General features: G+C 47.0%; 4 protein-coding genes across 5 annotated transcripts; 2 read left to right on the plus strand and 2 right to left on the minus strand.

The window, feature by feature from the left end:
- Positions 1–695: 695 nt before the first annotated feature.
- On the plus strand, positions 696–2,823 carry LOC117838092 (probable E3 ubiquitin-protein ligase RHC1A). The gene is made up of 2 exons (XM_034717971.2): positions 696–855; positions 1,730–2,823. The coding sequence occupies exon 2, from the start codon at positions 1,790–1,792 to the stop codon at positions 2,645–2,647; it is 858 nt and encodes a 285-aa protein (XP_034573862.1). The 5' UTR covers positions 696–855; positions 1,730–1,789; the 3' UTR covers positions 2,648–2,823.
- A 1,643-nt stretch (positions 2,824–4,466) lies between these two features.
- LOC117838093 (nascent polypeptide-associated complex subunit alpha-like protein 1) lies at positions 4,467–8,066 on the minus strand. The gene is made up of 4 exons (XM_034717972.2): positions 7,892–8,066; positions 6,070–6,145; positions 5,025–5,155; positions 4,467–4,939 (listed from the first exon to the last, which is right to left on the minus strand). Exons 1-4 carry the CDS (start codon positions 7,961–7,963, stop codon positions 4,601–4,603), a joined length of 618 nt encoding a protein of 205 aa, XP_034573863.1. The 5' UTR covers positions 7,964–8,066; the 3' UTR covers positions 4,467–4,600.
- A 2,965-nt stretch (positions 8,067–11,031) lies between these two features.
- On the plus strand, positions 11,032–16,743 carry LOC117838734 (uncharacterized). 2 transcript variants are annotated; one of them, XM_034718872.2, is made up of 5 exons: positions 11,055–11,526; positions 12,616–12,725; positions 12,802–13,173; positions 14,321–15,023; positions 16,204–16,743. In XM_034718872.2, the coding sequence occupies exons 1-5, from the start codon at positions 11,292–11,294 to the stop codon at positions 16,269–16,271; spliced, it is 1,488 nt and encodes a 495-aa protein (XP_034574763.1). In that variant the 5' UTR covers positions 11,055–11,291; the 3' UTR covers positions 16,272–16,743. The 2 variants fall into 2 exon arrangements, with proteins under 2 accessions (XP_034574764.1, XP_034574763.1); XM_034718873.2 differs by lacking the exon at positions 14,321–15,023 and having other exon boundaries at positions 11,032–11,526.
- Positions 16,744–18,321: 1,578 nt separating this feature from the next.
- On the minus strand, positions 18,322–19,457 carry LOC117838736 (uncharacterized). The gene has a single exon (XM_034718874.2). It carries the CDS (start codon positions 19,250–19,252, stop codon positions 18,734–18,736), a length of 519 nt encoding a protein of 172 aa, XP_034574765.1. The 5' UTR covers positions 19,253–19,457; the 3' UTR covers positions 18,322–18,733.
- Positions 19,458–21,253: the final 1,796 nt, after the last annotated feature.

The following is a 21,253-nucleotide window of genomic DNA, read 5'->3' on the forward strand; positions in this document are numbered from 1 at the left end:
TATACTATATTCCAAATATAAATATTTAAATTAAAATTTAAAAGTTTAACCGTACCTCCTCAGCACGACAAATATTTAGTTTCAACCGTATGATCAGCAGTAGTTTTTGTTTTATATTCTAGCAAGGTCCACATGGAAGCGACAGAACCATGTCCTGGGCCACGAGATTAGCGCGTCCTCCCAGCGTTACCAGCACGAAGGAAACCTCATCATAATCCGCCCCCGACACCATGACGCAGCACCACGTGACGGGACATCCCCATCCGTCCGTCCGTTCCTCCCACCGACGGTCGATCCAGCCTCGTATCGCGTGGCCTGCGGGACATTTAACGTGGGCCCGGCGTGGCATTTCCAGCTCCCACCCGGCCCCACGCCGTCCCAGACACCGACGAGTGGGCTCGGCTCGAACGCGGGACCCACGTGTCGGCTGGGGGTGCGGCACACACCCGGGCCCCTCGGCCCGGCCACTAGTGGAAGCATCTCACGGAAAGCGAGGGGCGGGCGCGCGGCCCGGGCTCGGGACCCAAGAGAGCATCGCATCGATGCGTTCCTTCCCTTACCCGCCGGGCCCACCGTGACGGCCGCCGCTGCCAAGCGGGGCCCACGTGGGAGACAGCGACTGCAGGAGGGCTGGCGGGCGGGTGGTGGGCCCCGGCGAAGTCAAGCCGGGTGTAAATCGCGGTCTCTGGCGGCCCCCTCTTCCATCATTCCGCTCCCCACACCATCTGCCTGTGTTCGTGGCGGAGTTCCTGGCTCGCTGCGGCCTCCCCGCTCCTACCCGCCTCCTCCTCTCCCGTCCGCGGCACCGCTCCTCCCTCTCGCGGGCGGGGGCATCGACGGTTCCTTCGCCCATCGGTGAGTAAACCCGAGCTTCCTCGGACGGGTACCCTTGTTGCGGGAGCCGGTCTGGTGCCTGGCCGGATCCACGCATTTCTTCCTCCCCTCTCTGTGTCCGTTGCGGGGTTCGTGTGCAACGTGGTGCGCCTAAAGATCCAAACCCGTACTTGTATCCGCGGCTGGGTTGGGTTTTCTTGGCGGTGTTCTTCAGCGCGAGAGATCGATCCGCCGATCTCAGTGGGTGCCGCGCCGTATGACACTTCGGTGTGCCCAATTGAGGTGACTGGCGTTGTTTTTTCCCCCGGAAAAAATGCTGTTTCTCTTTCACATTGATTTTTCGAGGTGTATTTGGAACACATCGGGCGCACGTATTCTAGAACCGTATCAAAAGAAACCTATTAACGTTTAGAATGAATTGTCTTGCCTCTCCCCTCGTTTTTCGTTGCCTCTTGTTGAAGAAAAAAATAGCTCTAGGAGATGCACGAGAGTTGTTTGGAAAGTGGGTTGGAGAAAAGCCTTCACCCAAAGCAACGTTTTGTAATTTTGATCGCCGGAATCATCCTAGTCTTCTTAAGATAGGTTAAGGGTTTACTTGCTTGACTCATTAGGAACAGGTGAACGCGCATCGTATCATTCTAAAAGCGAATTCTTATATCTGCTTATCTGGAAAGCTTTATTTTTGGAAATCCTTGGGTATTCAATTAAGTCTTTTCAGCCTTGTATTTTGTATGGTTCTGATCATAGTTTCTTATTGACTTTGTTATATTGGGTCTTTGTGGAAGCTTGTGTGCATGGTCTAGTTGGATCGTATAAGTTGTGTTTGAAATTTAGTATGCTTATATGTCCTGTTGAACTTTGTGCTCAGATCTTGAAAATCTTGTCACCTTTGCAGTGCTGAGGAGGTTCGGATTCACCTTTGAATTTTCGCAAGGCGGCACATTAGTTGGAAGAAATGTCTGGTGGCAGGCAATCATACTGGTGTTACCAATGCCGACAGCGGATAAGGCCTCGTGGCCGGGAGATGGTGTGTCCTTACTGTGATTCCGGGTTTGTGGCTGAAATGGATGATGTTGATGCTCTCATGAACCACTTCGTTGGGATGGATCCTGATTTCCAACGTGACCCAAGGTTTGGGATAATGGAGGCAATCTCCGCTGTGATGCGGCATGGTATGACTGGGATGAACAGGGAGGTTGATGTTAGAGGAAGGCCAAACATCTTTTCAGACCTAGAGATGGAGTTTGGCTCAGGGCCATGGCTGCTCTTCCGTGGCCAGCTCCCTGGTCATCTCACAGAGGATAATGGTTTCGATGTGTTCATCAATGGACGGCGTGGTGTTGGCATGAGGAGGGCAAACATTGCAGACTACTTTGTTGGGCCTGGATTGGATGATCTCATTGAGCAATTAACTCAGAATGATCGTCGTGGACCACCCCCTGCCGCACAGTCCTCGATTGATGCTATGCCCACAGTTAAGATCACTCAGAGGCATCTAAGTGGAGACTCACACTGCCCTGTCTGTAAGGAGAAGTTTGAGTTGGGATCAGAAGCAAGAGAGATGCCATGCAACCATTTGTACCACTCTGATTGCATAGTTCCTTGGCTAGAGCAGCATAATTCCTGCCCTGTTTGCCGTTACGAGCTTCCAACACAGGGTTCTGCTACTGGAGCTAGCTGCTCACGCACAAGATCAACGAACCAAAGCCAGAGCTCAAGTAGTTCAAGCAGCAGTGGGAGAACCAGTGGGCGGCAAAGGAGAAGGAACCCGTTCTCGTTCCTGTGGCCTTTCCGCTCATCAAGTTCTCGCTAGATTAGTCTGGTAATCTCTCTCTAGTTCACTATACTGCTTTAGTCAATACGCTGGCCTAATGAGCTTTAATGTGTGGGATCTTGGTACTCAACCTGTACTGTACTGTATGGCTTGTTATGATCGCCACATAATATTTCTCCTTGCAAGTATATTATTTTACCACGGTATCATAGCTACTCGATTTTGTTTACTTCTGAGATTGCAAGCAATCATAAGCCTAATTGCCGTCCAACTCCATTTTAGAAGTGACTACAGTTATGATTGCCCATGTTCTGATAATTATCTGCTGTGACTGTAGAATACATTATCCTGCTAATTATTCATAAGCACTAAAAAGGTGTCACGGTTAACCGAAAAGCAAAAGGTATGATCATGATCTGATAATAGTGAAAGCAAACACCTGACCTGTCATTTATATTTGTGCTTGCTCTTTTTAGAAGTCCTTTGAAGCTACTGCTTTACGTTGGACCATTCGTTTATGCCATCAGCTCTAGCACATCTTGATTAGATAATTGTGCTTTCATTTTGGAAAGGTTTGTCCTGTGAACAAAAAAATTGGACATAATTGACTTGGTAAATGAGTCACTAGCTGTGGTTCCATTTGACTCAATGCTCTCTGGATGGTTTATGAGCTGGCTACCTTTTCTGGACACTCCTAGCTAGTTGTTTTGTTTTCACGCCATGGTACCTACCTTGTGTATTCCAACGTCCTCTGAGTTACATTATTCTGCCAATGACATGCATTCGTGTGGTTCTTTATACTGAATTCAGCGTTGTTGGCGATTTGTATACTGAGCCACTTGCAGTGCACTTAAAATTTTATCAAACATGCGGTGAGTCACTCCTGACTTATTCTAGCCAGTAGCCAATGGTGCATGTGCTCCTGTGATGGACATCTCATAGCTTGACGTGGTATTGCCCTGCGTGAGATCATTCTGAATTCATTTCCTGTTTCCTTGACTGTACGATGAACCTGCTAACACGTGTTGATTACGCTAAACACTCTGGATGGTTATCGGATACGAAAATGTAATGGGAAATATTCAGAAGAGAAGTGTTGCTGGATAGAGATATGCAGCTAAGATGCTCTCGCCAGATGGGCGACTGGTAAACTGTTTTCAGCTCTAAAGCCTCTAATTGATGCTTCATGCTTCTTTACCTGTGACTCTTATAATTGTTATCTTTTTTCTTGCGAAAATTATAATTCTTATCCCATACGGTAGCAGACTAGATTACCAGGCTGCCGTCTTCTCACGGTTTCGCAAGAGCTTATCTGCGACCCTGAATTTTGAACCATGGGCAGTTGATGGGTGGCATTGATGCCATGTGTGTGTTGTCCTTGTCCTGAATGAATCCTGATCCATCGCTGGTTTGTGCCGGCCTGCCGGGAACCTGTCCTCGTATTCCTGCGAAGCTTCGTTGCACGGGCGGGAGCATCATCCCGTGCAACTGTGGCTCTGGTCCCTAAGGAGTAGCTTAAGGGAAACTCTGCTCCAACAGATTGAGCTCCATACGGTTTACAGTTTACTCAAGCGGCCTGTCACTTCATGACCAGAGGACCACCAGAAGCGGCACAAATTGAGCTCTTATGCCCGTCTGCTGGCTCATGGAGTGCACCGAGGCCCAAAGTAGGGACCTCAATCACACAGTATTTGTTGGGCAACCCAGCGGTCCAGCTTATGAATGAAAACTTTCCAGTTCGCAATGAACACAAACCCAGCAATGAAGAAAAAAAAAATCCAGGAAACAGTGGCATGGCTAAAATATGCCAGAAAAACAGCATTAAGCTATAGACTTTTGGTGTAAGCAAGCCAGCAAAGATGAAACCATGTTGCAATTTCCTTGACCAAAGTGCAACCAAGCATGACAGTCATTATGGTCCACAGATATCGCTCCAGCTGCAGTACACTCAAGGGGGGAAACAAAAGGTTTGACAGCAATGAAAACAACACTCTAATTTGTCAGCTCCATAATGGCAGTGACAATGTCCCCATCAGCAGCCTTAAGAGCCTTGACAGCCTTGGGTCTGGAGACGGATGCCTGGGTCATCACCAGCTCAATGTCCTTGGGCTCAACACCGGTATCGTCAACCTCCTCCTCGTTGTCCTCCTGACCGAGCCCAGAAGTCTCAGGCTTGGAGATCATCTGGCTCAAGTCAGGAGCCTTGAACTGTTCAGCAGCCTGGGTCTGCAGCTGGGAGCTGAGGTCCTCAATCTTGGCCTCACCAAAGATGACATAGGTGTCCGAGTTCGGGCTCTTGAACACATCTGGCTTGGAGATGACAAACAGTATCTGGAAATGCAGCTGTGTTAGCCAAACAACCAGAAACATACCAGAAACATTAGTCAACTGGTGTGGCTGACAACAGTGAACTCACGTTCTTGCTTTTCTTCACGGTGACACGGCTGACACCAGTGATGGGCTTCATGCCAAGCTTCAGCATGGCCTTGCGGCTCTTCTTCTCGCTCCTGCTTTGCTTTGATTTGCCACTGGCATCACCTTCTTGCCCTAAACATGACAAAATGGAATCAAATACATGTCAGGTCACAGGTGTCGTGATTGTTCCACAAACTCAACAGAAAACAAAACAGTCAGCGGCCGGTACAGCCGTACAGGGGCAATAGGAAAAAGTAAAAACAAAACCCATGGCTCATAATTTCTTTGCCCAACACAGGCTTCTGCACCAATCATCCACAAGTGAGAGTACCTAGCAACGCAGTTTACTTGCCTCCTATGCATGGTATCCATTATGCATAGTTGGCATGCAGTTTATCTTTCAAGGATATGGTTGACAGGTAGTTGATACAGATGCTAGGGCAAACATAATCAGTAACGACAAAAATATTAACTAGTTACATGAATTCACTGCAAGCTAAACATAGTAACGTAAGCATAATGCATTAACCAGCAACTAGTAACGTAAGCATAATGCCAATAACCGGCAACCTTAGGTAATGTACACGTGCATCAGAAGTAGGGAAACTCAGTTCACAAACAACTCCATTTAACACTCTAATTAAACATAGTATCGTAAGCATAACCTATTTCACATATTCCACTCCAGCCTTTCAAAGTTTACAAATGCCAATAAGCAGCAACCTAAGGCAATGTAGACGTGCACCAGAAATAGGGAAACTCAGTTCACAATCAACTCCATTTAATACTGTAAATAACATTCACATATCACGAGTTCATGACACTCGCGAATATACAAAGCCCAAACCCATAAATGCCCCCCACACTCTTAACATGTACAATATTTAACAATAAAGATGCAGACCCATAGGCTTGTAGCAGTACCATTGATTTGCCCTAACTGATTCTAATACAAAAACCATTGGAACTGCCAAACCATTTACAGAATGAGACAAAAGACAGACGAGTGACACTCTAAAATAACCAAGCGTTTGTGCATAACTTACCCTCATCATCATCCTTGTCATCATCGTCGTCATCCTCGTCATCATCGTCGTCATCCTCAACCACAACCTCCTCTGCCTGTCCGTGACATTCAAAAGAGAAGTCATCAGGTGATATAAAAATCAGAATAGATTATGCACAGCGCTATCACGAAAATAGATAGCAAATCAAATCATACGAACAGGCGAGATTAAAAGGATCATGCCGCCTCACACAAACAAACAACAAACCGCATTGGAGTGATGGGCGCTTAACCCCTCTCAGATTCACTCCCCTCACATGATGGCAAATCCACTGCCACTCACCACCTCGTAGTGGCAAACAGTTGACTATCTGGGAAAAGCGCACAACTAGAAGAAGACTAGCAGCACCAATCATTTCTGCCTGCCAAGTAATACTACAAAAGATGCAGCTTTACATAATCCAGCAAAAACCATCAAAGAAAATCCAATCTACTTCAGGCTCACGGATCTACTTGATAACATCATCCCAAGCCTACGCGAGACAGATTCCACTTCGGATTCTTTTTTTTCGAGAACGTGCCTGAGCATGTATTTCATTAAGAAGAGGATTACAAGAACGACCTAGAATTACAAAGAGCACAAACCGCTGCACACCACACACAACCCAAACAACAGAAGAGACCCACAGCACACACACCAACCATCTAAACGACCTAAGAGTTAAGACACTACTCATACAACAAAAGAGACCGCACTCCAACCCAACTAAAACGACCTAAGACACTGAAGCCCTGCAGAGACAAAGATGAGCGCTATGATCACCCCCTGAGATTGCCAAAGCGACCGACCCAAACAACAGGCAAACGAAGGTAGCGTGCGGAAGGTTATGCAAGATTGATGCCTTCACAAAGGGTGCGACGTCAAAGACGCCGCCGTCATTCGTCTGTTAATGGACGGAGTTTTCACCAAGCAAGAACCAGAAGGGAGTAGGTGACCACGACAACGCCTCCAACAAGGTGAACTACGCCCGAAGCCGTAGCTGTTGTCGGCACCAGCAGAAGCCGGGCAGAGCTTTCGCTGGTAACACCCGATCCCTAACACCACAGAATAAACCAACGGAGGCCTATCATGACCCAAACAACCAGTATGACATCGCAATCACGACGAAGGGCAGACCACAACGCAGGCAAAGAGCATACACACAGGGCTTAGTGAAGATTCCTCCTCCAAAGCAAAGGCGACAGTGGCCACCACCGCAGAACGGCGGCGGCAACGACCTCCAAGCACCGGCATCCAACCCCCCCCCCCCCCCACACACACACACACACAGCCTCCTCACCTGCAACCAAGGCACCGGCCACGAGGAGGCACCTGCAGTGATAGTCGTAGATTGGGACCCGAGGACGGCAGATCGGAGTCGGCCGGGGAAGGGGGTCCGGCGTCGGGGACCCACGCCGTCGATGAAGGTGCGCGCGTGACCAGCAACAGGGAGGAGGCGACCACGCCGGGGGACGACGGATCCGCACCGAGGGGCGACGGGAAGATCAGGCGGCGGCCGGCCGAGACACGACCGGCGGTGGCAAAGACGACCAGCGACCGGGTTGGGTGTGGTGGAGGGAGAAAGGAAGAGAGAAGAGGAGAGGGAGTGGGAGCGCGCGGACGCCGACTTCGACGCCGCCGCGGGCCGCCGCGGCCGGCGCCGGAGGTGGCGGCGGCGGCCACCGGGCTAGGGTTTGAAGGGGGCTCGGCGGCGCGGCTCTGTTCGCACCCGAGTCGCCCAGGAGAGCGACGCGGGGGCCGGGACTATTAGCATTCCACTTCGGATTCGTACCATTAGGGAGGGAAGGTTGTGAGTTCTGACCTCGTTCTTCTGCTCCTCGAGCTTCTGCTGCTCGATCTGGGCGGCGAGCTCCTCAGCGGTCTGCGCCGTCATCTTGGGTGGGAGGGGATGCGGGGGAAGAGAGAGGCGGCGGCGGCGGCTTGGCAAAAACCCTAGAGCAGACTCGCGCAAATGGGGAGCTGGGGCTTGGGGCTGGGGAAGGGGCGCTTTGGACTTATTTAATCAGGTTGGATCACAACAAACACCCCCACTTGTTTGGATTTTACAAAGCACTGACAAGTTGTATAGGGCAAGGGTGATGTGAATGTCTCCTATTATGGCAATAAGGGTGGGACTCACAGCAGATGGCAGTAACTATGGTCAATCCTACAATAGTTAGAGCTTCGCGGGTATCTCCAACCATTTGAGATAGCTGCTAGCTTAATGTGAAAGAGAAAGAAAAGTAAATTAGTCTACGTGTAGGAGAAGGGAGAGTATCGGAAGACGTGCAAGCTTAGCTCTTCACTAAAAGCTAGCGGTGATATTTTTACACTGTTTATTGATTAAAATATTAACTTCACTAGCTCAACACCCTCTCGTTGGAGAGGCCCCAAGGGAAATAACGTGGATCAATGAAATCACCTTCTCCTCCCATGTGAACAGCGAATCAGCAAAAGTATTGTATTTTATTGTCTTGTTGCCACACCTTAAGCTTAAGCTTCATTTTTGATGAGCATTGACGGTGTGTTCCTACGATGGCAAAGGTCAATGACTGTAGTAGCATTGAATGCTTAATGCTACATTTTTTAGCCACATTGTGTTGCCCTAAGTATGCGTTGGCCGTCGAATAGGGAGTGGGGTGGGAAAACATTCATATATACATTTTACAAGCACTAAAAAACTAATTAGTCAATGCTTGCATACTTATGTGATTGACAATTGTACTCAACAACTCTTGTAAAAAAATATACATAAATAACTTAGTAAAAAAAATTCTAATGTTCATGCTAAGAGAAGTTCGTGTATTAAGGTCATGAAACACTATGATATGCTCTTTCTAAAATTAATTTTAATCTGATTTGTCGTCTCCTGATCAAGTCATAAAGAGCTAGTAACTAATTGTTTATAAGTTAATATATGCTCAAAATAAATTATAAAGAAGTAGTAGTGAAAATTATATTTTTAGATTGTGTCAAACTCTCGACGTTTAAAACATCACTTAATCGCTCTATTTTAAAATATAACATCGTGAACAAAAACTAACATAAGTGAGGAACAATGTTCCTTACCAGGGGCTTTTGTTTGTCGTATGCACATACTTTGTGTACCAGCTGATTAGATGCATTCATGCATGTACTAGTCTTGTATATGTTTAGTGTGCTACCTTAAGTCCCTTCTTTGCCCTCCATCGTTCTCCTTGTGGAAAAACCACTCATCCACGTATAATGTCACCTTCTTACTCGACCAAGCCATCACTGAGACGATGATAATATCCACGAGCACCACATGCTCCGTCTGTTGAAATGTCTAGAATTCATGCATGCTTGTTCGACACGTAGCTTAGTATTTTGTTTGGTAGTGTTTAACCTTGCCATAGACAGGGTGAGTGTGGCAACAAATTAAAGCCATGGTTGTCGTAAAAAGTTCGGAAAGAAAACGTATCTATAACATGTGGGTTGCATGGCTGAGGATATGTAGCAAGTCATAAATGTGCAACTGAATCAAACGGAAACTGCAACACGTCTAAACTTTAGCATAGCAATGTCAAGCACGAAACAACACACGCTAAGTACTGAAGGCACACTTCGATCATAGCTGACCGATCGTGACATGCGGCAAGACAACGTTTACCACCACTGCCATGAGCCATGAGCGCATAGTGCGTGCTTATAAATAGAAGCTTGCCATGGTTGCGATCGACACGTGTAAAGAAGGCACAACAAACATAGGGGATGTTCGCCACACAGGGGCTAAAATTTAGCCCCTGTCACATCGGATGTTTGACACTAATTAAGAGTATTAAATAGTGGTTAATTACAAAACTAATTGCACAACCCCTAAGTTAAATCGCGAGACGAATCTATTAAGCCTAATTAGTTCATGATTTGATAATGTGGTGCTACAGTAACCCTTCGCTAATGATGGATTAATTAGGCTTAATAGATTCGTCTTGCGATTTAGCCTAGGGGTTCTACTATTAGTTTTGTAATTAGCTCATATTTAATCATCCTAATTAGCATCCGAACATCCGATATGATAGGGTTAAAGTTTAGCCCTTGTCTCCCAAACACTCCCATAGTGCGTTGCGCATGCGCAGGCGCAAGCATCCTCCATGGCTTGTGCCGCCCCGAGCGAGCTCAGGTACTAACACAACCATCGAAGAAGAGCAGCTCCCTACCGTACCATAGTCATTGGAGTTTTAAGACATCGTGACTTCTGGGCTTCCGCTTCGGCCTCCGGAACTCGGAAGTCGGTGTTCGCAGTGGAGAAATTAGAGCAAATCAGAGAGGCGTTTCTATCCTGTGGGTGTATATGCTATTGAAAATTTGATCGCAGTCACTAGTTTTCTTATTTTTTCACCCGCACCGCCTAGGTACCATGTACCCCCTAGGCCACGAGACGGAGGAGGATCAAGGCTCTGTTTGCTTCGCGTCCAAACTCGTCGTGCCTAGACTTCGGCGCGCCAGACTCGTTTAGGCCACCGTTTGGCACACGTCCGTATGTTCGACACGCCACAATTGCTTGGCTGAGCTCCTGTTGTTTTCTGCGCCAAAACACGCCTGAAGTCTGGCGGACGCTTCGCCCGCCGGACTTGCGGCGTCGCCGCACCTCAGCGTTGATTGCTGGGTCACAAGCCCAACAGGGCCTAACCACGCACGTGAGCGCATTCATGCGCGGTCACCGCGGAGCGCGGAGGCCCCCGTCCACAGACCCCGCGCCGCGCGGCGCAGGTCAACAGCTTTCAACGCCCGGGCGCCACCCGTCCCCCGTTGTCGTCATCAACCCCCGTCACGTTCCCACCAACCTGGCTGCTGCCTGCCTCTCCGCCCGGGCACTCCCCCTCCACGGCCGCCTCCGCTCGTCCCAGCCACACTCACCGACGCGCGGGGCCCATGCCTATTTGTGCCCCACCGGTCACCGAGATGGGCTGCAGCGCTGGCGGTAGCTGCGGAAGCCGCTCCGGGATTTAACTCGCGGCAGTACCCGAGCACTCGCTCGCTGCCGCTGCGCTTCGGCGGTAGTGACCTCCGCCTCCTCGCTGTCCTTCTCTCTCGCGCGCTCGCTCGCTCACTAGCGCATCCAACCCCCAATCTCTTCTCCCACCCCCCCATTGGAGGAGCGAAAGGAGCCTGAGCAGAGCGGGAGCAAACCCTAACCGCCCGTTGGCTCGGCTCGGGAATGGCGGAGGCGGTGGCGCGGTGAGCGGATCTGCTGCCGGGTGATGGGGAAGGCGGCGGGGGACCCGCCGGACTCGGCTGGAGGAGGTGGAGGAGGAGAAGGAGGCGGCGGGGAGGTAGCGCCTGGGGAGGAGGGGCGCGGGCGGCGCCGGTGGTGGCGCTGCGCGGCCGCGGTTCTGCTCGGCGCCGCCGTCGTGCTGTCGGCGCTGTTCTGGCTGCCGCCGTTCGCCGCGCGGCGGCGGAGGGACGAGGAGGCGCGCGCCGACCCCTGGGGCGGAGGTGAGTGGCGTGCGTTGCTGCCTGCTGCTTGGGTGTAAGGGTGGGGTGTTTGCAGCTTGCAGGTCGCTTGCGATGTGTTCACCTTGTGCGTTTGGTGAGGCTGTTGTAGGATGGAGCTGTTGGGTTGTGTGATGCGAAATGCAGGTTGATTCCTGTGGCCAGGCGTGCTCAATTGGGAGTTCCCATTCGGGTTCCAGTGAGTTGAGCTTGTAATGCTGAGCTCGATGGTTTGCAACTTTGTCTAGAATTGGGGCGGGCTACACATGGTTTAGCAGCGGCGCGGTGAATTTGACACGCCTTGGTTTTAAATCGTGGACTAGTTGATGCACTGGGGGTTCGTGCTTCAACAGGTTGACCTAGCCACCTAGGAACTCTGTTGATGGCGACAATGGTAGTTGATATGGTTTGTTTGATTGAGAAGTTTGTGGTGCATTTGATTATTTGAGATTATAGCACTGTTACACGGTTGCGTTGGTTGTGGAACCACTGTCCGATTGGTTTCTGCCAAAATTATAGTTGTCCTGCTGGGGATTGTTGGTCTGCTGTCCTGACCTGCAGTTGGCGCCGATTCATATTTGAATAGGACCACTTGCTAACTTTGTAGACTGTCAAATTCATTGTCAGCTGATGGAGTAGGAAGGTGTTTAGAATAACCTAATTATTTGCCCAGAAACATCTCATAGAATTGATAGCTCTTGTTATATGTTGCAAGATTTGGTAAACTACATCTGCAAATTGTCATCCAAGAACTTTTGGAATGAATATTGACGTACCTGACAAAAGGTACAACCGTAACCTGAACAGTTCACAATCCACAAATCCGAATTCCAAATGTGCTGTGCCTGGCAATTGTAGTGCATGATAATATTCTGATTTCTCAAATTTACTCTACATTACCACGAGTACCCTATAAGCTAGCAGCTGAGACTGAGGGTTCTCGTGCGCTTCCCCTGTACCTAGTTCTTATTTGTTTATGGAAAACATGTTAGGCTTGTTTAGATGGTCCGATGTACTTGCATAACATTTCCTTTAATGAAGCATTTCTTTTAGTTCCAATTCTCTTTTGTGCTTATTGTATTTTACTTACAGCTGATGTGGTTGCAAGCTTCAGGCTGCAAAGAATGATTTATGAGCTGAGTGGAAATAAATCAAAACTTGAGTATGATATTTTTGAAGAAATTGGCATCAACAATTCTGCAGTACGTTTTACTTCACTTATTATCTATAGCGATTGTCCATGAGTCGGTCTATTTATTTGCTCTTCTGCTACTCCAGGTGTCTGTACTTTCCTTGGATCCAACTGCTGAATCAAACTGGACTACCGTGACTTTTGGAATTTGGCCCTATCCTAGTAATCTCACCATATCACCAACAGAGTTAAGCATACTGCGGTCATCTTTGGTGTCCTTGGTTATACATCAGTCTATACTCCATTTGACACCATCTCTGTTTGGGAATTCTTCTTCTTTTGAGATCTTGAGGTTTCCTGGCGGCATAACAATTATACCTCCACAGACTGCTTTTGTTCCTCAGAAGCCTGATGGATTATTTAATTTCTCGTTGAACTTTCCCATTGATGTGGTACAAGACAAACTGAGTGAATTGAAGGCCCAGATGAAATCTGGGTTATTTCTTAATGAACATGAGGTTTGTGCTACTCAAGTTCTAATTCATTTGCTTAAAGTGTTATTGATGAACCAGTTCTCATTTCGTGGATACTGGGGAAATATTTCCATTAAAGTCAGTTGGTTAATCCAAATCGGTTTTATTGGTGAATAATTGCTTTGACCCATATTCTTGCTATGCTGCTGACATTATATGGTGCATGGAAGATGTCATTGCACTTGCACAGCAATTTAATAAATCATAAACTAATGTAAATTTTTTATTTTAACATGTCTTAGCTGTACATATCTGGATTTAGTGTATCCACACATGACAAAAAGCATAGCAGCTTATGGATGCAAATTTAGTTATTTACTGTTTGGCACTAAGTCATTCAAGTGTACCTCACTCACTTGAGTGAATGCAAGAAGTTGCCTTGTTATCAATGTTTATCAGTTGTCACTGGTATTTTTTTTTTGTCGGTAGTCACTGGTAAATTTTTTGTGCTTATTTATTACTGCAAGTAGTTTTACTGTTAGGGTTTTAGGCTACCCCCTGGGCCTAGGGTACTAGAGAGGGAGGAGGAGGTGGCCAGCGGCCATGGTGGAGGTGCAGGGGGCGCAGGGAGAGAGGGAGAGGGAGCCGAAGCCTGAAAGCTGGAGAGCTTTAGGGTTTTACCCCTTAATGCTTTACTGGATTAATTTGGTACATGGGGCCTCTATTATATAGAGGGGACTCGACTTGGCTCTCAAGGCACCTTGACCTACTTGGCTTGCAAGCCATCCTAATATCTAGAACCTTCCTAATTCCTAACCTAGGTAAACGGGCGGCAGCTGCCGCGCTACAGTACCGCAGGTACTGTTCAGTACCGCATGCTCCTCTTTGGGCCAGCTTTGGGCCCCTTTGGCCCATCCGGGCTAGCTGGGCCCTCTAGACCCATAACATTTACACTTGGGGAAAGACACGTTTCTGCTCTGTTGATTGGTCTTGCTAGTTGCCAGATAAAATATATCCACTAATCCTGCATTGTATTGATCTTTTATGAGTTGAAAGCCCATTCAATCACCAATCTTTACATATTGTGCCTACTGCTTTCGAAATTTCTTTTGTTCAAACTTTTTTTCAATCTTTATACTTTTCACAAATGCTTCTTTTATTCTTGAGTAACTCTTTCCCTTCTGAAATGCAGATCTTATATGTTACATTGACAAATCTGTATGGTTCAACAGTTGCACCTCCTACCATTGTTCAAACATCTGTTCTTCTTGCTGTAGGGGCAGATAACAAACCACCATCCTTGCAAAGATTAAAACAATTAGCCCAAACGTTAAGAAATTCTTCTTCAGGAAACTTGGGTTTGAACCACACTGTATTTGGACGAGTTAAGCAGATTAGTCTGTCATCCTATCTTCAGCATTCACTGAACAACTCAGGCAACGCTCATTCCCCAAGTCCAGCTCCTCAACCTTATAATCAACCTCCCTCAATCCACCAGGATCACATTGACCACCACCACCATCATCACCACCACCACCACCACCACCACCACGATCATAGTCATCAGAGTTTACAGCATTTGCCCCCTGCTCCTGCTCCTCTTCACGGTGCACCTACTTTTCTGAGCTGTGGTTCTACATGCACACGCAGGAAAGAACATAGCACTGCTAAGCACCATTCACCTTCCATCAGGGATCCTCTGTTACGCCATATTGTGCCTGCAGCTTCTCCAAATAGTTATGGAGCTTCAGGTCCATATGCAGATCCACCATCATTTCATCCAAGGATTTCATCATCTCCGCTTCCTGCTGTTGTCTTTCCTGCAATGCCGCCCAGTATGAGAACTTTGAAGCCTCCCAACAAGTTCTCATCGATATCACCTGCAACATCTATCTGTGAGTTATTTTTCTACTGATTTTCCGTAATCTCTCTTAGATTATATATCTATTGAGGCAAATTATTCGTCTGGATCCATTTTTCTATAAGTTATAACATGAATTGCTTGGATCATTGATCTAAAAATACTGATATTGACTTCACTAACTTTAATATGCACTCCAGTTAAACAATTATTTGCTGTGTACCAAATCAGCTTCTTGTGTTGATAATACTTGACCTTGGGCAGTGTTTAAGGATGGTCTGTTGACAAAATCATATTTTGAAATTTGGACGCCAATGGTTTGTGACACTCTTGACTTACTATTTTTCTTTTTCCACAAGCTTTTAGATTTTAACAATACAATCAACTGTTTGGGACCTTTAAGTAGGTAACATGTCTATTTAATATTATAAAATCCCTATTAACTCTTTTGAACTTTGATTATTCGTTGGGAATCATAAGGCTTTTCTATTTAAAAAAAACATATGGGTAATGCATGTAGCATGACAGTTTACCACAAGAATAGTATTTTTAGTTATCAGTACCATTTTACTTACTAAGAAACTGGCACAGAAATATATAGAAAAATAGAACTTATGTCGTTATAGTGAAATGGACATGGATATTGCGTTGTTTTACACTTATGCTGAGTGACAGTGAAATGAACATTAATATTTGTGTTAGTTTTGAAATGAATTAGTGGGAAATGCGAGTTCCTGATATCTTGATGAGAATGATAAACATAATATGTGCTACAGTCATTTGTGTACCTCTTTCTTCGTAATGGAGCCTTAGGGGGCAATTAAGGACTGATGACAGTACTTAACAGCTACGTAGGAATCTGAAATCATTTAATTTTGTGACTTGTGATGTTTAGACATATGAAAGTGAAGTATTGGGACTTTGTTGTGGGCTTTCCTGACAGAGATTAGGAAAAGAATGAACAGTTGCAATAGCTTTGCTAGAGGGCGAACCTGCTTTCACTCTCTTTCATAATAACTTAAGATACATATGAAAGTGAAGTATCGGGGCTTTGCTGTGTAGCTTCCTGACTGAGATCAGAAAAAAATTGAACTGTTGCAATCTGTATCTTTGAGTTTGTTTCCTTCTGTCGATATTATCTGGTCTTCTTTTCTTATTCAGAACTTATCCGTCTGGTGTTTGATGTCTAATACATCTGCTATAACATGGTGCAGCATTTGCGCCCAGGTTATCTTCCCACTGGTGGGTCATTGCATCACTTCTATACTGGCCCCTATTATAGAGATCGAAATATCTCATCACCCAGGAGGTGAAGTTCATGCGGCAGCTTGGATCACCATTTTTCAAATGATCCTCAGCATAAAAAACTCTGGATGGTTGTCTTTGGTGATCACTTAATGGATGTAAATATGTGTATAACGCAGCAGAGGGGTGTATTTGTGGTCAAAGCCGTAATGATGGCGGGCCCTCAGTTGTCTTCCATCCCTTATGCTGCTTTGTACAATCATGCGCAGATCAAATAAAGATTTTGTGTTTTTTGTTGAGAATTATTGTGCAGCACTGAGGTCTTCAGTATTTAGAAAACAAAGGGGTCTCATGTTATTGATCCAGTTTTGCTGTTTCATGTGTTGTAAAATTGTAAATACGAGTTTGAGAGGGGATGGACTAATCTTTTCTTTTTTTGAAATTAAGAAGCAGCAATGTTCTGAATACTTATGTTTAATGAATAAGGCACCTCTATATCTCGCGAAGCATTAGATTGTTGTCCGAGATTTGGCCGGGGGCAGAAACTAAACATGTGGATATCATTCCTGAATTTATTGCAGCATGCATATGGATACATGATAGCATATTCTGTATTTTGTTTGGCACCTTCCATATTTCTGATTTGCCTGCAACCGGTCATAATTTTTTGCTCCTTTAACTCGTACAATTACAGTAATTGATGTTGCAAAAGTTGTACTAGTTTGCTATATGCTTTTCTCATCTTATTCTCCATGTGAAAAGGTTGCCTATCACTATCAGTGTCAGAATCTGAATCTGTGAAGATTTGCTCAGACCTGGGACTCTTCAAATTGAAGCAGAAGACTAATGGAATGGAATTCTTGAAGTTTCCCTCCATTTCCTCCGAAGCTGCCTGAGTCATGGTAAGTTTGTATCCAAATTGTAATGTACCTAGAAGCCAATTGATCTCTGTAGCTCTTGGATCTATTGTTGCACTGCAGGTATTTGGTGTGTTTTGCTAGAAGATGTTTCCCAGTGGTACGCTTCATTGTTAAGCTGGATTGATGCTCCATCGCTGATGTGATGTAGCTTATCTTTCCCTTTCAGGTACAAGACTTTATCTAGGATAATGGCATGGGCTAAGTGCTTTTAAACAGGATCGAGTTATATGTAACATATAGTGCAATATGCCTCCTTTCTTGGATTCCAAATGTGGTGTGACAATTGGTTGAGATTTACCCAGAATGTGTTGCTTTACAGGTGTGCTTGTGACAACTTTGACCCTACTGGTTGGCTAAGTCATCCAAGCAACTGTCAGTGACATTGTTGCAGGTAGTGGGGCTCCATTTCCAGGAACCAACATGGAAGGGGGCGGGAGGAAAAATGCAGAGAACTTGTCTGAAGGTGACGAGGCTCAGCTGAATGGGTAAGCCATCACACAGCCATCACAAAGTTTGGATAACAATGACACTTATTGACAAACATAGAAATATAAAGGTGAATGGCCATGTCGGCTCCGCCCAAATCACCCCTGTTATGGAATTTGAATTAACTACCACACCATTTCATATGACTCTGAAGACAATATGACTTCATTTATCCCGTCAGCATGATCTAAGTTCCGGTTCGGTTCGCGGTAATCTTCCTCGATGCTCATTTGTTGGTGGGTGGCACTGCTCCTTCTTTGACTATCCTAGACCTTGCTATTGGATCAGGTCACAGATTTTCTAGTTGCCAGTTCATATCATTCAAGTTGTTAGGGTACGTGATGAATTGGACAGTGTCTCCAACTGAGAGCTACACATCTAACCCCGCTCCTGGCCGGTGGCCGACATCAAAATGGTTAGTTTGAGTCTTGGTCTCGGCATCCGCGTTAGAGGCAGGAGGTGCATGAACATCGCTAACAGCGATTTGATTGGGCCCCGAGAGGAAAGCAGCTCCTTAAAATTCCAATTCCTTTTGAAGAGCACAAGCAACTCGGGCACAGTGCTTTGCTTTCTTTTTTTTTGAAAGCCACAGTGCTTTGCTTTCGGTTGTACTGAACGCTGGTTTTAACAAATGCACAAGGTGTACTTTTTTCCTGTTGGGAATTCTAGAAACAGTTGACATACACTAAAGGGCACCTTTCCTTTTAAACTGGCTACTGAAAAGAAATGCTTTCTTTCCACTGGCAGCAAAATCTCTAGAGCGACAAGCATATGTTAGCCCCTGTATATTTTTAACTACACGTGTGGTGTTCATTTTTTTTTTTTGCCCCTGTCTTGCACCACGAATAGAAAAAATAACCCAAAGTGAAGTGCAAGAAATAGGTACAGAGTGCACACGACTTTCTGAACGAAAGAATCACTAAGCTACTAGGTCTGTTACTGCAACTGCAAACCTGCATCTTTTTTGATGAATGAATTTTGCTGACGCCAAACACACACGCTACTGTTGCAGTAACTTGCAACGACGTCCCAAGCCCAAACTTGCTGAGGCCGGCTGACTGGCGCGGCCACTGATCTGGCCGCGATCCAAGCCTCAGGGGTAGCCCGACGCCAGGCACGCCTCCCAGAACTTGCGGTCTTCCTCCTGCCGCCTGGCCGCCGCCACCTTGGGGTCCTCGTCGTCGCGCTCGCTGCCGGCGCGTAGTCCGCCCTCGGCCGCCGTGCCCCCGTTCGCCCAGAGGGAGCAGCGGCCGCCGCCGCCGCCGCCGCTGCTCTCGTGATGGCGCCACCAATCGACGACGCTCCTGCTCTCCTCGGTCTCCTCGTCGTCTTCCTGTCCCCCACAGCCACCGGCGACGAAGCTGCCGCAACCGCCATCCTCGTCTCCGCTGTCGTCCTCGACCAGCACCAGCTCCAGCTCCTGATCCTGGTCCGACGACGGGCAGCAAGACTCCGCCACCCTCTCCTGCTTCCTGCCGTGGGCGACGGCGACGGCGTCGGCGCGACCCCGCTTGCACGGGAGCCGCGGTGGCCGCGCGGCCGGCGCCTGCGACGGTGCCGCTGGCGGCGGCGGATGCCGGCGCGGGGCTACGTGCGGCTGCGCGGCGGCCATGGCTCGGAGAAACTAGCTAGATACCCGGGAGAGAGGGTGAGGCGAGATTGGTTTCCGGCTTTTGGGTTCGTTTTCAAGAGCGTGGGATATGTATGGAGTGGGGGAGGAGGCAATCAACAATAGCAACAAGAGAGCTTTCCTAGGGGACATGGCGTATCGGTGGCTTGCTTTTGTTTTGCACTCCTGCAGCTATCAACTTCCGGGGTCCGCTGCGCCCAACCGCGCGGGCCACGTCGCGTCTTTTCCGCGGGCGTCCGATCGCGGTGATCCGGCGACGCGTACTCCTAGTGGGTGGTAGCTGCTGTACTATTTGCGTCCAGCAGTTTGGTGCTAAATTAGGAACGCGCAGGAGTGTTTGGATATTGAGTTAAAGTTTAGTCCGTGTCACATCGAATATTCGGATGCTAATTAGGAGGATTAAATATGAGCTAATTACAAAATTAATTGCGGAACCCCTAGGCTAAATAGCGAGATGAATCTATTAAGCCTAATTAATCCATCATTAGCGAATATTTACTGTAGCACCATATTGTCAAATCATGGACTAATTAGACTTAATGGATTCGTCTCGCGATTTAGTCTAGGGGTTGTGAAATTGGTTTATGTAATTAGCCTATATTTAATACTTCTAATTAGTGTCAAATATTTGATGTGATAGGGGCTAAAGTTTAGTCTAGGGATCAAACACCCCGGGCTCACGAACGAGTCACGCACGAGACGACCACTGCGCTTCATTTCCATTCATCATCTCCAAGCATTCTAGATAATAACGAGGCACTCTTAAAAACAACGAAATGAAATTTTCCATTCGAATTGGCCTAATACGGTTTTTCATAATTCCATGCTTTTGGTGCATTCTTTTTATATATACATTTACCACTATAATGTACAACTTTCTTTTACCATCGTTCCTGCCTGAATTGGTTGGTACCTTTCCTAGCTAAAAGAAATTCTTGCAAACTCTCCCCCAATTAGCCTGTTCGCTTCAGCTTATAAGTCGGCTGAAAAGCTGAAACGGCTGATTTGTTGTGAGAGAAAAACACTGTTTGGTGGCTGATAAGCTGGCTGAATGAGCTGAAGCGAACAGGCTCAATCCAGACTTTCCAAAGCGAAACAGAGGCGACGACAGGAAGGAAACAAAATAAGCTACTTGCACCGTTGGCCTCTCTGATCCGGGCCCCATCGGATCAAAATGGGTTGGGCACTAGCAGCGCACTGACAGCACACTTGGCATCGTCAGATGGATAACCAACGCATGATTACCATTGCGTACGGCGCGGGGGGAACAGCTAGAGCGGCTGACGCCGACGGGCAAGCCGCTGCGCCGTGCGCCCGATCCCGTCGCACCTCCTTCTAGAAGCGCATCAGCGATAGCATTTCAAATGCCACATCCTCCTGTCTGCATGGATCGAGGGCTGCTGGCTTCTAGAAGGAGAGGAACCGGACGCGGGACCCATGCCTGTCCCTTGGGCGCTTTGGATTCATTCGATTATTCACGCGCGTGCCACCTCTACTTGATCCAAATACAACAGCAGCATCAAACGAGAATCCATGGGCACGTTTGTTATGCTTGCTCGCTGCAAGATAGGCGCCGGATAGACTAGTTTGGGTCCTGTTTAGTTGCTCGATTTTGGACAACTAAAATCACTGCGTCAGCACTGTAGCATATTGTAGCGTTTCGTTTGTATTTGTGAATTATTATCTAAATATTGACTAATTAGGCTCAAAAGATTCGTCTCGCAAAGTACAACCAAACTGTGCAATTAGTTTTTGATTTCGTCTACATTCAGTACTCCATGCATATACTGTAAGTTTGATGTGATGGTGAATCTTTTTTTCATAGTGCCAAAATTAGTATTTTGGAGTAACTGAACAAGACCTTGGTTGGTCAGCTAGCTGTCTCGGGGCTTGAGCTTTCAAGGTTTTTCATGCGAAGCTGAGCGAGTCAGAACCGCTCTCCTTCATTGGCGAGCTTTATCTTGCCGAGGCTGAAAAGGCAAA

Source organism: Setaria viridis, chromosome 9 (assembly GCF_005286985.2).
Source record: "Setaria viridis chromosome 9, Setaria_viridis_v4.0, whole genome shotgun sequence".
NCBI lineage: Eukaryota > Viridiplantae > Streptophyta > Magnoliopsida > Poales > Poaceae > Setaria > Setaria viridis.

Bases quoted from the DNA above. Each gene is read 5' to 3' on its own strand.
- LOC117838092 (XM_034717971.2), top strand. From the start codon at position 1,790: ATGTCTGGTGGCAGGCAATCATACTGGTGTTACCAATGCCGACAGCGG.
- LOC117838093 (XM_034717972.2), bottom strand. From the start codon at position 7,963: ATGACGGCGCAGACCGCTGAGGAGCTCGCCGCCCAGATCGAGCAGCAG. The intron at 5,156-6,069 runs GTAAGTTATGCA...TGTCATGTTTAG, and splicing joins TGACAAGGATGATGATGAGG to GGCAAGAAGGTGATGCCAGT. The intron at 4,940-5,024 runs GTGAGTTCACTG...CTGCATTTCCAG, and splicing joins CCGTGAAGAAAAGCAAGAAC to ATACTGTTTGTCATCTCCAA.
- LOC117838734 (XM_034718872.2), top strand. From the start codon at position 11,292: ATGGGGAAGGCGGCGGGGGACCCGCCGGACTCGGCTGGAGGAGGTGGA. The intron at 13,174-14,320 runs GTTTGTGCTACT...TCTGAAATGCAG, and splicing joins TATTTCTTAATGAACATGAG to ATCTTATATGTTACATTGAC. The intron at 15,024-16,203 runs GTGAGTTATTTT...AACATGGTGCAG, and splicing joins ATCACCTGCAACATCTATCT to CATTTGCGCCCAGGTTATCT.
- LOC117838736 (XM_034718874.2), bottom strand. From the start codon at position 19,252: ATGGCCGCCGCGCAGCCGCACGTAGCCCCGCGCCGGCATCCGCCGCCG.